We start from the raw sequence: 15,239 nt of genomic DNA on the forward strand, positions 1-15,239 counted from the left end.
AGAGAGAGATGGCAAATGGAGGGGGCAGAGGTTAGACTGGGCCTCCAGAGTTCATTAACTGAGAGGATCCACCTTGGGAACCAGTGGGAGGAAAGCTTTCCCAGCAGACAGCAACAGTGACTGGCAAACTCCCACTTGGCCTTCTCCCTATTATTCATTCAATATTTCAGGAACACCCCTAAGTGCCAGGTGTACTGAGTGCCACAGCACAGATGCCTGCAAACAGACATGAGCCCTGACAGCAAGAAGACCGCAGTCCAGTTACCGAGTTCAGAACGTGTGGTTGGTTGGCTTATTCTCCCTTATCAGAGAGCAGAAGTCTTACAGGGAGCTAGTGTGATGTGGCCACAGGAGCACTGCCATTGAGAGTGCCAGCTGGGATTAGAATCAGGGGTTCTCCCGACCACCTGCTTCAGCTGCCTCAGCATTGTTCCCCATGCTTGTCACTGTCCACCCACCAGTTGTGCCTGGAGCGGACTGTGCTGGCAGACAGAGCACCGGCCCTAGACTCAGATCCCCAGCCCCAGGGCACGCTCATGACATAGGAGGCCTGCAATGTAGACTACTTGAACCTCGGTTTCTCCTTCTGGAAGGTGGGGTAATCGTCCCTTTCCCAAATTACCCCCAAGTTCCTTCCTCCAAAGTCCTCCTTTCTCAACTTCATGACAGAAGATTCATCACACAACCCTTGGACCAGAGTTCTTTCCTGCTTCCCCTAAATCCTGGGCTCCTGTCCAAACCCTAGGGGACATAATCACATTATCCATTCCCCTCATCTTAATATGGTTACCTTCCATCCCTCTGTGGCCCCTGGTCAGAGACTTTGGAGCCAGACAATTTCCCTTACTTGGCCCAGCACCAGCTTTGCAACTAGCATACCAGGAGCAGTTGTGGAGAGAGCCTGGAAGTAGGACAGCCTGGGTGCAATTCTGGGGGTCACTCTGTCTTTGCCTCCCAGAGTCCTCGGTTTCCTCTATACGGTGAGCACATGATGCTTGGTGTAGCTAACATTTAGTGAGCACTTAACTATGTTCTAGGCACTGAGAAAGAAACCTTAGAGGTTTTCTCCACAACAACCCTACGGAATAGACTTTTTAACAAAAATCCCCAAGTCGAAGTGAGAAAACCATGGCATAAAGAGCTTAGTTGTCTGTCCAGAGTCACCCTCCTGGTAAGAGGGAGAGCCGGCATTCAGTCCAGGAAGTCCTGCCCCAGAGACTTTGCTGTGAACCATTTGTTGAAAACCAGGCTCCAGCCCGCAGGGGGCAACGCCCAAACGCTGCAGGGGACGTTTCATGCTTGCTTTGTTTGATCCAGTGTTTCCTGGGAGCAGCAGTGTGTTTCGGGTATCAATCCCACATTTTGGCATAAATGCAAGCCTCACTATGCAGGGCTGTTTTTGTGAGCAAATGTAGGGCACACCATGTCTGTAGATGTAGCAGTCGTTGAAGACGATGCTCACAGAGAATTTTCACGATGTGAGTAAAGCTGATGATAAACTGGTCAAAAGAACGTAGAGCTCTCTGTAGAGAGTTTAAGTCTTACTAAGTTGTGCTGGCATTGTCAACATTATTAAAGAGTCAATATCTGTCCCGTTCATTTGTGATCCAGACACCACAAGCAAGGGTTCTTTGAAGGTTGTAATGGGGCAACCCATGTCTTATGCTTTCTATCGCGTGGGACTGAGGGCTGTGCCTGCTGATGATACCCAGGGAATACTTACTGATGTGACGAACGAATGAAGCTGGAAATCAGGATAACACTGCACCAGTTAGATCACTGTCTTGAAGAGACTGGGTTTAGTGATGGTTGCCACATTTTAAAGGGAAATGAGTATTTCCTGGCTCTGTGAATAGGCCACAGAAAGGCAGGTGAATGGGTGCAGTCATTCCCCAAGGCGGAAGCTTGAAGTGATTACTCAAGTGATTACTCGTAATACCAGGCACTTGCTGTTTCTGGGGCTGATGGATATTCCTAAATATTGGCTTGCTTTTCCCATCTAAGAGAAGGCTTGAAGCCATCATTTATTTATTTATTTTTGGCTGGGGCATTATGCAGCACCCCTTTCTACCTAGAATGAGATCTAGGGTGATTCTGAGAATGTGAGCGCTCCTTACCCGGTACCATGCATGGTGCTGGCATGGGTAAGCTTCCAAAATATGTCCTCAATATTGGCATAGTGGTTTCCAAAGCACAATCACAACTACTGCTCAATTTATCAATACTAAATGACAGACAAGTAAACTAAGGCCCAGGGAGCTGGTTGACTGTCTCAAGGTCACAAAGCAAGTAAGTGTCAAACTTAGAACAATGACCATAAATGTCGAACTCTAGTTTTGCTAATACCCAAGTGTCACTTATTTTGTGTAATAGTTACATTTGTTGACATGATGCCAATGTTTTCATATATTATCTACCTACATTTTTAAAGCACCCTATCTTAGAACAGATACCAGCCTCTGGATGATCTCTCCAAACTTATCTCAGACGACTGTCCTACCAAGCGGCAGCTTCTGGAAGACACCACACTTCTTCCTGCCCCAGAGCATGTGTGCTTGCTGTTGGTTCTACCGGAATGCTCCTCTCTTACCCTTCACACTGCCAGCACCTTGTCATCCTTCGAGTTTCGCTTTGAATGCCCTCTCCAACAAGAGGCCATCCTGGATCTCCCTAAGTAGACTCTCCCTGTTAGTCTCTCTCATAGCACTGTATTTGTTTCCTGTTTTAGATGGACTGCTCTCTGTATTCATTCTACTTACTTGCTTGGTTGAATATTATCAGTCTTCCCCAAGAATGAAAGGGCAGGACCATGTCCGTCCCATCACATGGAGTATCTTGACAGTGCCTTGCACATAGCAGGTCCTCAATGAAAATGTGTCAAATGACATAAGGAACAGAACTGAGCTGACTTCTGCATTGCACAGCAAGCTGGTTTTATCTTTCTTATGAAAAACTTTAATGCTGAACTAAATTTCTTTCTGGGAGTAGTATAGATAGAAGGTTGATGACAGGCAGCATTTGCAAGCAGATTGGCCAGTCTGGGGCTGTTGAGCTAACCCAGGAACAGTAAGAGAGAGGGTGCCTTGGGCTTACAGTGGTGGCTCTGGGACTGGAGAGCAGGTGAGCTCAAAGATATTAAGACTGTGACTGCCTAGGAGAGGCTAGAAGAGGAGTGAAGGACAGAACCTGGACAAAGTTGTAACCTGAGCCCACCCATTCTCCTCAGCCCGCCCACCCTGGCTCGAACAGTTCCTTGGCTTCCTGAACATCTATGAGCCTGACTTCCCTAAAGGTTTGTAGACCTGAGGGGGTTAGTGTTCTCAGGAGAGGGTGAGTTTCCAGAGAACAAAGGGCTCAGGTTCCAGGTGGGGAGGAGTCCTGGGACCTGCATCTCACTTTTAGGAACTGAGGTCCTATTTATCCACATGTCCTGTTTATCCACAAATAAATATCTAGGAATCTCCCAGTCTGTGCTTGACCTGATCATCTTTCTCCTACAGATCCCATGATCACAGATGTGTTTAATTTCTTCTTCCACTGGATTGAGGAGTGGGCACCTGCCTTCCCTGCCTTTCTCCTCCAAGACCTTTGGTGCTGGGTGACCATGGTTCTTCCCTATGCATCCTTCCTGTCCTGTCACCACTCACTCAGGCATCCCACCAACTGGACAACCTGGCCCTCTAGTGCCCTTTCTTACTTAAGCTGCTCCTTAGGAAGACAGAAGAGAATATAAACAAGCTACTGTCTGTCCAAAAAATGGGCTCAGACACACTATACTTCTGGGTCTGTTGTTTTCTTTCTAGACAGGCATCTACTCAGCCAGTTTTTGTTTTTCCGGTGGAACTCTGACTAATACAAATTTTCATAGCAAGAATGGTTCTAGAGGAACAGAATCTTAATGAGTTTTCTGAATAGGTTCTAGATTTCATGAATGTGTTCTCTATTAGGATTCATTGGAAAGGCACTGATGACCCTATTGCCAATGGTAAAGAGGTCACTGGTAGCCCCAAGCCTGAGGTTGCAAAATGCAAAACATCACCATTAGATACTGCTAATCAAATACTTGCAAAAGGCAAGGTTTGGTGACCATGTATTTGGTGCTAAAAAGCATTTTAGTTGTCCATGGTATCCTGGAGAAAGTGTAAAAGAATAATGTGGAGGATTGAAAAGAAATACATGAACTGAATGCTTCTATGTTGGCATTCAAGATCATTGTGCCCTATAGCCACATTGCCCTTTGCCAGGGCTCAGATTTCGGAGAACTAAACCCAGAGCATCATCCTGTCTGTGCCTGAATTATAATCAAACTGAATCCCTATCTTGTAGGTGTCAAGTTACAGTGAGAATATTGAGCAACAAGAGCCTGAAAATTGGAATGGGGACATGTAGGTTATCCTCATGAGGTTGGAGACATCAAACCCCTATATTCTACTGAATCTTCTTTCAGTTGGAGAATATGTCCATTCCAGTTATGTATTGCAGAAGCAGAGAAATAACCTCAGGATAAGTTAGGGTATGTATAAGCTAAGAGGCAATAACTTTCAGGGTGAAGGATGGCTCTCCAACCGGCTGGATATGCTATAAACCAACTTCCAATATATGGTGCTGGTTCTTCCATAGTCAGGGTTCACCATCCAGGACTCAAGAGATGGGAGTGGGATAGATACCACTCATTATTACCCTAGTGACCCGCTTAGCATCATTTTAGGTACTTGTTGCTGCAACATGTGCACTGCTGGCCTAGTTCTCCAGGTTCCAAAGGCAGGAGTGCTTCCACCAGGACACACAAGATAGACTACATTGAACTGCATGTGAACATATCTCCTGGCCAGTTTGGGCTCCTCATGGGTCTGAATGAAAAGCAGTTACTGTACTGGATTGATCCTGGTTGCCAAGGGGGAAATTGGTAGTTTCCTTACGGATGAAGATGAGAAGAATTATGCTCTGAGTAGAGGAAGTACATGGGGCATCTCTTAGAACTACCATGCCCTGTCATTAAAGTAAACTGAAAAATGCCACTGCCCAGTTGAGGCAGGGCTAGTTATGGCCCGGATCCTTCAAGAAGGAGGTTTGGGTCACCTTACCAGGCCAAAAACCACAGCTGCCTGGTGTGCTTCCTGAGGGCAAAGAAAATATGGAATGGGTGATGGAAGAAGGTAGTTATAAATCCTAGCTATGGTCATGTCACAGGTTGTACAAATGAGTGTATTGTTTCTAGAACTTTTCCTTATTCGGTGAGAATATGATTCTACATGTGTGCACCTGTGTGTCAGATTGTTTTTTTCCTTTTCTTACATCCTCCACACGAAGGGCAACACTTTGTATCATAGTATTCAAGACACGGATTTCAGGGAGAAGAAAAAATACCCTCCAATGACTTTGCTTGGCAGTTGCGAACAAGGGTCAACACACTATCAATTATATGAAGGACACTTGGTGGAAGGGTGACTTTATTACAGCTAGTAGGCGGATTAGGTATGGTATCAGAAAATGTGTGAATGCCAAGTGGACAACAATTGGACTGTGGAGGCTAGTTTTGTAGGTTGACTTGCATTGGCTGTAGTACTAGTAATTCAGTTCAATTAGGTATTGCACAAAAATTTTATAGATACGGTTGACATCTCTAATCAATTGAATTTAAGAAGAGGGTATTTCCTTGATAAACGGGGAGGCTTAATCCCCTCACTGAAAGGCCTTCAGAGCAGACTTTTAGAAGGTGGAAAATGCAAGAGAAGAGGTTCTCCCTAAGAGCTTCTGCAACACCTGGTTGTGGCCCCGTGAGACCCTTTTCAGATTTCTAATCTCCTGAACTACAGGACGATCAATTTGTGCTCTCTTAAGGGATTAAGTTTGTACAATTGGGTAAAGTAGCAAGAGAAAGCCTTACAGGGACAGACCAGCAGGCAGGAAGGAAAAATGACAAGAGGGCAGGCAGGTTGGGGACAGGTGCATAATCAAGAGTTACACGCACAGTCAGAGCTGCAGCTGGGTAGGAGGAGGGTAGCAGAAAACGAGTAGAAATCTTGGAAAAGGGTGAGACAGAGAAGGGCAGACACTCTGATGGGCAAGAGGAGCAGATCATGGAGGCTGGCAGGGGTCCGGACAGAAGACAGGAGATAGGAGAGACAGAGAGGAAGACAGGATGGCAGGCAGGAGGGCCTCAGGGATCATCCCTGTCTGCACATGTTTTAGAGGAGCTTCTTGAGATGCAGGTGGATCCCATTCTTGGACCTCAACACAATTCTTGGCCAGGGAACAGGGACCCTGGAAGGATCTGGCGCCAGCTCAAAGCGGAGCAGGGTCAGGACCACCGCCACCTTCATCTCGCTCATGGCAAACTGCTTCCCGATGCAGTTCCTGGGTCAGGGAGGGAAAAGGAAATGAGAAGTGGCCTCAATCCCCTTGCTGGGAACAGCACATGCAGGGCCCTCCTGCATGGGCCCGGCCCCAATCCCTTTCCTTTCCCGGACACACACACATCTCGACCCAAGCCTTGCTTCACACTCTGCCCCTGACCTTTGACAAAGCCGACAGTCTTCCAGGACTAACTCCTACTCCTACCTCTGCTGCCAGCAGGCCTGAAATCCTCTTACAAGGGGGTCAGCTCCCTGAGCCGCCCAGGCAAGTCAAGTGATCACTGCAAGAGGTAATCATAGGTTGTTTGCTTTCTTCATAAGCCATTTTTGTTTTCACAAGGTGGAGGTACTCTAAAGGGAGACTGGGTCACATATCAGGCCCTAACCAGTGGGTGGGGGCAGCTATAGGGACCCAGGTCCTCAGAGAAAGGACAAGATGGAATTGTGTAAGGAAGTCAGAATGGCAACAGGGAAACATCCTGGACATGCAAGATCTTAGCAATGCTCAACATGCTACACCATCTGCCTTCCAGTTTGGGTCCAGACTCTAGTCTTCCCCTCGACCCCTCTGTCAACCAGCTGCTGTAGATTCCAATTGTACTGCACAAATGTCCTTGTCCTTGCCTTCCATCTCTCAGCCTCCTCACCTGGGCTTCTCTGTCTCTTGCCTCCCCTTCCCTCTCCTGCAGCCCCATCCAGCTCAGACTCTCCCAGGCCCTCCATCACAGTTACGGCATGTCCACGTGCCTCAGCTGGCATCAAATCCCTCTCTGGCTTGTTGCCTTACTCACCTGTCACCTGTCTCCTGTCCAGCTCCGCCCACCAGCTCAGCTCCTGTTGATTAGATCCTTGAGAATGCCCTCCCCCCACCTCTGCCTGCCACATGCTCAACGCTAAGAGCAATGACAGCCCACCCTCACCCCCTCTGCTGGCTGCACATCTGTACTCATGGACCCAGCATCACACTGGTGTTTTTCACTCAGGAACACATGACTCCAGAACAGGAAAGTGCCAGATACATGTAACGTCACACAGTTTGTTCGATGTCAATGATGGAGTGAAAGAATGAATGAACAAATGATGTCTCCTTTGAGTGGAAGCATTTATCTCTGGTCTGTGGACTCTTGGAGGCCAGGGCAGTACCTTTCCGCTGTGTTCCCAACTCCCAACACAGGACTTGGCACCAGGAGACAGGCTTAATAAGTAGTCTCATAATTGAATGATGTTTATTGAACTGAAAAAATACCTGAATGGAATAAAATATGAGTGACCATTAGGTCTGAGCTAGGAATGAAGCCGTCTAGCCCTCTCCTGCCTCTGCTGGCAGCCACACGTCTTCCTCTAATGTCTAGGCTCAAATCCTGCAGCCAGTATCTGGAAAAATAGTTTGCTTAAAGCCTATTTTGTGAAAGTGGATTTACTATTTGAAGAAAAGAACTTGTGTCTAGGAACTACTTACAAGGTTTATGGAGGTTACTATTTTGAGGACCATTTCAGCAGCATTGGAGGATTTCACAGCAGCCACTCTGGAGAATAGTCACCCAGCTCCACAGCCACTTCAAGTCTGCCTTATGTTTTACACACCAAGAACTTTGCAAATGCCATATACAAATGTGTCATCGACAAAAGAGTGGCTCCTCAAAAGCAGTGGGTTGTCCTCATTTTATGCTTTTTTTTTTTTTTTTTTTTTTTTACCATTTTTGGCTATGTAGGTTCTAGGACTATGACATATAAATCCCATTCACACAAAGAATTTTGCCAACTGGGAAAGTTGTCATGGTTATGTGAAATCAATGGGCAGTAAACATTTTGTTAGATTAGACTGAAAAAAAAAAGAGAAGACAGGTATTGATGTGGACTGTGTTGAAATGGCTACTCTAAATGTTCATGTATATGATTTAACCACTGAAAACGAGAATCCACGGGTTACCCAAACACAGGCAAACATCACTGATACAGTGAATGGCAGATCAGTGAATTAGGTACACAAGATAGTGGGCTGGACTGACAATATGGGAAGAGAGAAATCATCTTTTGAGATACCAGTAACTGAGAAAAGCAAATATCTGAAATATTTTAATTCTGAGAGGTCATCCTTCTAAAGTGAGGAAAGCACAAGAATACACAAAACTTCGGGACACCAGGACACTGAACTATGGTTGGTATTAAGAGCAATGGGACAAAGTCACCATGGCAGGCTGTGTTGCCACCTTTCTTTTGAACATGGAGACACAACACCTCTTTCCCAAACACACAATCACACAATGCCAATAACGGCAGACACCACAGATGAACAGAAGAGGTCACAACACGAAATACATGCGCAGTGACACCCCCACTCAAGTGCAACTATCTCACCTTGATCCTCCTCGGAAGGGCAAGAGAGCATCGCTGTGTTGAGCAGAACATGGTCCAAACTGCAAGAGTCAAACACCTGCAGAGGGTGCACCAGGGCCAGGACAGGTGTGGTCAAACCCCTCCTTTCTATCAACCAACCACCACACAGACCACCAGAGGTGGGCCAGTGAGATGGAGGTGTCTGGAGAGATCATCCCATCCTCTCCTCCCACGGCCACCCTACCTCTGGATTTGGCCACACCTCTGGGTTGTGGTGAAGGGCATAAATGGAGAGGAAGACTAAGAATCCTATGGGATAGACAACAGAAGACTGACCATACCAATGCCACAAGGAACCATGTGCATGCACAAACAGCTGGGCAGTCACAATGAGAGACACTTCTCATCACTCTGAGTGGATTGACTGTGTTGAAAGGGATGTGGGGCTTACATGGCAAAGCATGTGTGCACAGATTACTAGAAAACCAGGACCAGTCTGGGAAGCAGGAAAGAACTAGTGGCTTACTTTTTGGAGCAACCCAAGTGACAGACAACTCACATTTATCAAATGCAATCTATGAGCCCTTGGGGAACATGCATGAACTTATCCACCCTCACAACAATCATCCAACGAAGGTGCTCATATCCCTTATGTTCTCATGAAGCACATGCACCTCGGATAGGCTAAGCTACTTGCCTATGACCACACAGCTAGAATGTGGCAGGGTTGGAGGATTGGCCTCCAACCATGGCTGAGATCTCAGATATGATCTTCAGCTGCTCTCTGCCATCAACCTGAGGCCTCCCCAGAGACTGGACCGTTTGAACTATGACAGTGAATTCTCTAGTCTCTCTCATTAGCCTAGATCCCATAAGGAAAGACCGCATCTCCCCCTGCCCCACCTGACTGTCTTTCAAGCACTCACATCTCAGGGAATTAGAACATTAGGGCAAAACCCAAAGCCACATTCAGAGGCTGCCATTTGTTTATTGAGCTTCTGCTGGATTTAAACTCTGTGCAAAGCGCATCATATACCTCACCCAAACTGCAAAGGAAGCATTAATTTTGAGGTGGAAACTAGTCTCAAAGACTTTCAGGAACTGTCCTAGGACATATAGATTTCCGACCTCCCATATGTTCTTATGTAGTGAGTGTGGTGACGTTCATACCTTTGGGTAAGTAGCGTCCATCAGGGAAGGTGATGGGCTTGCTGAGCTCTCTTCTGACGCCTGGAACTGGCGGATAGAGTCGCAATGCCTCATTGATGCACATGGTGGGGTAGGGGATCTGGTCTAGGTGATCCCTGAAACAAAACTATCCTGAAGGACAGGCTAGACCCTGGCAAGCAGGGAATTCTCTAGTTGAGCGGGCAGGGCTCTCCCATCTCATGAGCACTCACCAGGTGATGGAGGTGCCGTCCTCCAGGAGACTCTGGATCTCCTCCCAGCATGTCTCTTGATGCTCAGCGTGTGTGGCCAGGGCATAGAAGCTCCAGGAGATGCCACTGGCTGTGGTGTCATGGCCCCCATACATGAGCATGTCCACTTTGGCATGGAGGCCCTTATCAGAAAGCTGCACCCGGTGACATGAATAGACACTTTCCCAAAGAAGACATCCAGATGGCCACAGGCACGTGACAAGATGCTCAACATCACTCATCATCAGGGAAATACAAATCAAAATCATACGGAGATACCACCTCACACCTGACAGGGTGGCTAAAATTGACAACTCAGGAAACAACAGATGTTGGTGAGGATACGGAGAATCGGAAACCCTCTTGCACTGTTCTGGGAATGCAAACTGGTGCAGCCATTCTGGAAAACAGTGTGGAGGTTCCTCAAACAAATAAAAATAGAACTACCCTACAACCCAGCAATTGCACTACTAGGAGTTTATCCAAAGCATACAGGAATGCTGATTCATAGCGGCACTTGTACCCCAATGTTTTTAGCAGCACTTTCAACAATAGCCAAATATGGAAAGAGCCCAAATGTCCATCAACTAATGAATGGATAAAGAAGATGTGGTTTAGGGGTGCCTCGGTGCCTCAGTCGTTTAAGCATTAGACTTTAGCTCAGGCCATGATCTCACAGTCCGTGAGTTCGAGCCCCGCATCGGACTCTGTGCTGACAGCTCAGAGTCTGGAGCCTGCCTCAGATTCTGTGTCTCCCTCTCTCTCTCTCTACCCTTCCCCTGCTCACACTCTCGCTCTGTCTCTCAAAAATAAATAAATGTTGAGTGTCAGGTCTCGACTGGGGAGGAAGATGGTGGCGTAGGAGGACACTGGGCTCACCGCGTCCTGCTGATCACTTAGATTCCACCCACACCTGCCTAATTAACCCAGAAAATCACCAGAAGACTAGCTAGAAGCTAGAAGAAAACCACTAGAAGACCAGAAGATTCTCCAGAGCCAAGCGTAGACGAGAGGCCCACAGAAGAGGGTAGGAAGGATGGAGAGGCGGTGCGTGCTACACGGACTGGCAGGAGGGAGCCGGGGTGGAGGGGCAGCCCGCCAGCAAAGCAGAGCCCCCGAGTCTGGCTTACAAAAGCAGAGGGGCTGGACGGAGTGTGTTCTGACAGCAAGCGGGACTTAATATCTGGAAGGTTATAAGTTAATGGCTCTGCTCGGAGAGCGGGAGGGCTGGAGGACAACAGGAGGGAGAGTTGTTGAGCCCCGGACGACAGAGCTCAGCTTGGCGGGGAACAAAGGTGCTCGCCAGCGCCATCTCCCTCGCCCATCCCCCAGGCAAAATCCCAAAGGGGACCATTTCCTGTCAGGGAACTTGCTTGCACCACACAAACACCCAACGCTGTGCTTCTGTGGATCCATCCCTCTGGCGGCAGGTCTGACTCCCTCCCGGTGCTGCAGGGCCCCTCCCGAAGCGGATCACCAAAGAAAAAGCGAGCTGAGCCTACCCCTCCCACCCCTGTGCACCTTGCTGATCCACCCCAGCTAATACGACAGATCCCCAGCACCACAAGCCTGGCAGTGTGCAAGTAGCCCAGATGGGCCACGCCACCCCACAGTGAATCCCACTCTTAGGAGAAGGGAAGAGAAGGTACACACCAGTCTGACTGTGGCCCCAGCGGTGGGCTAGGGGCAGACATCAGGTCGGACTGCAGCCCCACCCACCAATGCAAGTTATTCAAGACAGCACAAGAGAAGTGCCCTGCAGTTCTGCACCACTCCAGGGACTATCCAAAATGACGAAACGGAAGAATTCCCCTCAAAAGAATCTCCAGGAAATAACGACAGCTAACGAACTGACCAAAAAGGATTTAAACAATATAACAGAAAGTGAATTTAGAATAATAGTCATAAAATTAATCGCTGGGCTTGAAAACAGTATAGAGGACAGCAGAGAATCTATTGCTACAGAGATCAAGGGACTAAGGAACAGCCAGGAGGAGCTAAAAAATGCTATCAATGAGCTGCAAAATAAAATGGAGACAGCCACGGCTCGGATTGAAGAGGCAGAGGAGAGAATAGGTGAACTAGAAGATAAAATTATGGAAAAAGAGGAAGCTGAGAAAAAGAGAGATAAAAAAATCCAGGAGTATGAGGGGAAAATTAGAGAACTAAGTGATGCACTAAAGAGAAATAATCTACGCATAATTGGTATTCCAGAGGAGGAAGAGAGAGGGAAAGGTGCTGAAGGTGTACTTGAAGAAATCATAGCTGAGAACTTCCCTGATCTGGGGAAGGAAAAAGGCATTGAAACCCAAGAGGCACAGAGAACTCCCTTCAGACGTAACTTGAATCGATCTTCTGCACAACATATCATAGTGAAACTGGCAAAATACAAGGATAAAGAGAAAATTCTGAAAGCAGCTAGGGATAAATGTGCTCTAACATATAAAGGGAGACCGATAAGACTCATGACCGATCTCTCTACTGAAACTTGGCAGGCCAGAAAGGAATGGCAGGAGATCTTCAATGTGATGAACAGAAAAAATATGCAGCCGAGAATCCTATATCCAGCAAATCGGTCATTTACAATAGAAGGAGAGATAAAGGTCTTCCCAAACAAACAAAAACTGAAGGAATCTGTCACCACTAAAGCAGCCCTACAAGAGATCCTAAGGGGGATCCTGTGAGACAAAGTACCAGAGACATCGCTACAAGCATGAAACCTACAGACATCACAATGACTCTAAACTCATATCTTTCTATAATAACACTGAATGTAAAAGGACTAAATGCGCCAACCAAAAGACATAGGGTATCAGAATGGATTAAAAAAAAAAAAAACCAAGACCGATCTATTTGCTGTCTACAAGAGACTCATTTTAGATCTGAGGACACCTTTAGATTGAAAGTGAGGGGATGGAGAACTATTTATCATGCTACTGGAAGTCAAAAGAGAGCTGGAGTAGCCATACTTATATCATACAAACTAGACTTTAAATTAAAGGCTGTAACAAGAGATGAAGAAAGGCATTATATAAGAATCACAGGGTCTATCCATCAGGAAGAGCTAACAATTATAAAAGTCTATGCGCCGAATATGGGAGCCCCCAAATATACAAAACAATTGCTCACAAACATAAGCAATCTTATTGATAAGAATGTGGTAATTGCAGGGGACTTTAACACCCCACTCACAACAATGGATAGATCATCTAGACACAGGATCAATAAAGAAACAAGGGCCCTGAATGATACATTGGATCAGATGGACTTGACAGATATATTTAGAACTCTGCATCCCAAAGCAACAGAATATACTTTTTTCTTGAGTGCACATGGAACATTCTCCAAGATAGATCACATACTGGGTCACAAAACGGCCCTTCAAAAGTATACAAGAATTGAGATCATACTATGCATACTTTCAGACCACAATGCTATGAAGCTTGAAATCAAGCACAGGAAAAAGTCTGGAAAGCCTCCAAAAACATGGAGGGTAAAGAACACCCCACTAAAGAACAAATGGGTCAACCAGGCAATTAGAGAATAAATTAAAAAATATATGGAAACAAACGAAAATGAAAATACAACAATCCAAACGCTTTGGGATGCAGCGAAGGCAGTCCTGAGAGGAAAATACATTGCAATCCAGGCCTATCTCAAGAAACAAGAAAAATCCCAAATACAAAATCTAACAGCACACCTAAAGGAAATAGAAGCAGAACAGCAAAGACATCCTAAACCCAGCAGAAGAAGAGAAATAATAAAGATCAGAGCAGAAATAAACAATATAGAATCTAAAAAACTGCAGAGCAGATCAATGAAACCAAGAGTTGGTTTTTTGAAAAAATAAACAAAATTGATAAACCTCTAGCCAGGCTTCTCAAAAAGAAAAGGGAGATGACCCAAATGGATAAAATCATGAATGAAAATGGATTATTACAACCAATCCCTCAGAAATACAAGCAATTATCAGGGAATACTATGAAAAACTATATGCCAACAAACTGAACAACCTGGAGGAAATGCACAAATTCCTAAACACCCACACACTTCCAAAACTCAATCAGGAGAAAATAGAAAGCTTGAACAGACCCATAACCAGTGAAGAAATTGAATCAGTTATCAAAAATCTCCTAACAAATAAGAGTCCAGGACCAGGCGGCTTCCCAGGGGAGTTCTACCAGACGTTTAAAGCAGAGGTAATACCTATCCTTCTCAAGCTATTCCAAAAAATAGAAAGGGAAGGAAAACTTCCAGACTCATTCTATGAAGCCAGTATTACTTTAATTCCTAAACCAGAGACGCAGTAAAAAAGAGAACTATAGGCCAATATCCCTGATGAATATGGATGCAAAAATTCTCAATAAGATACTAGCAAATTGAATTCAACAGCATATAAAAAGAATTATTCACCATGATCAAGTAGGATTCATTCCTGGGATGCAGGGCTGGTTCAACATTCGCAAATCAATCAACGTGATACATCACATTAATAAAAGAAAAGATAAGAACCATATGATCCTGTCAATCGATGCAGAAAAAGAATTTGACAAAATTCAGCATCCTTTCTTAATAAAAACCTCGAGAAAGTCGGGATAGAAGGAACATAATTAAACATCATAAAAGCCATTTATGAAAAGCCCACAGCTAACATCATTCTCAATGGGGAGAAACTGAGAGCTTTCTCCCTGAGATGAGGAACACGACAGGGGTGTCCACTCTCACCGCTGTTGTTTCACATAGTGTTGGAAGTGCTAGCATCAGCAATCAGACAACAAAAGGAAATCAAAGGCATCCAAATTGGCAAAGATGAAGTTAAGCTTTCACTTTTTGCAGATGACATGATATGACACATGGAAAATCCGATAGACTCCACCAAAAGTCTGCTAGAACTGACACATGAATTCAGCAAAGTCACAGGATATAATATCAATGTACATAAATCAGTTGCATTCTTATACACTAACAATGAAGCAACAGAAAGACAAATAAAGAAACTGATCCCATTCACAATTTCACCAAGAAGCATAGAATACCTAGGAATAAATCTAGCCAAAGATGTACAAGATCTGTATGCTGAAAACTAAAGAAAGCTTATGAAGGAAATTGAAGAAGATATAAAGAAATG

At 45.6% G+C, this 15,239-nt stretch overlaps 1 protein-coding gene across 1 annotated transcript in view; it reads right to left on the reverse strand.

Moving 5' to 3' along the window:
- Positions 1 to 5,421: 5,421 nt before the first annotated feature.
- LOC122480462 (cytochrome P450 4A11-like) overlaps positions 5,422 to 15,239 on the reverse strand; it is a 32,888-nt gene continuing 23,070 nt past the window's right edge. The window contains exon 12 of the mRNA XM_043574899.1: positions 5,422 to 6,357. Within this exon, the coding sequence (XP_043430834.1) occupies positions 6,189 to 6,357 (169 nt within the window). The 3' untranslated portion in view covers positions 5,422 to 6,188. The remainder of the gene's footprint in view (positions 6,358 to 15,239) is intronic.

Source organism: Prionailurus bengalensis, chromosome C1 (assembly GCF_016509475.1).
Source record: "Prionailurus bengalensis isolate Pbe53 chromosome C1, Fcat_Pben_1.1_paternal_pri, whole genome shotgun sequence".
Taxonomy (NCBI): domain Eukaryota; kingdom Metazoa; phylum Chordata; class Mammalia; order Carnivora; family Felidae; genus Prionailurus; species Prionailurus bengalensis.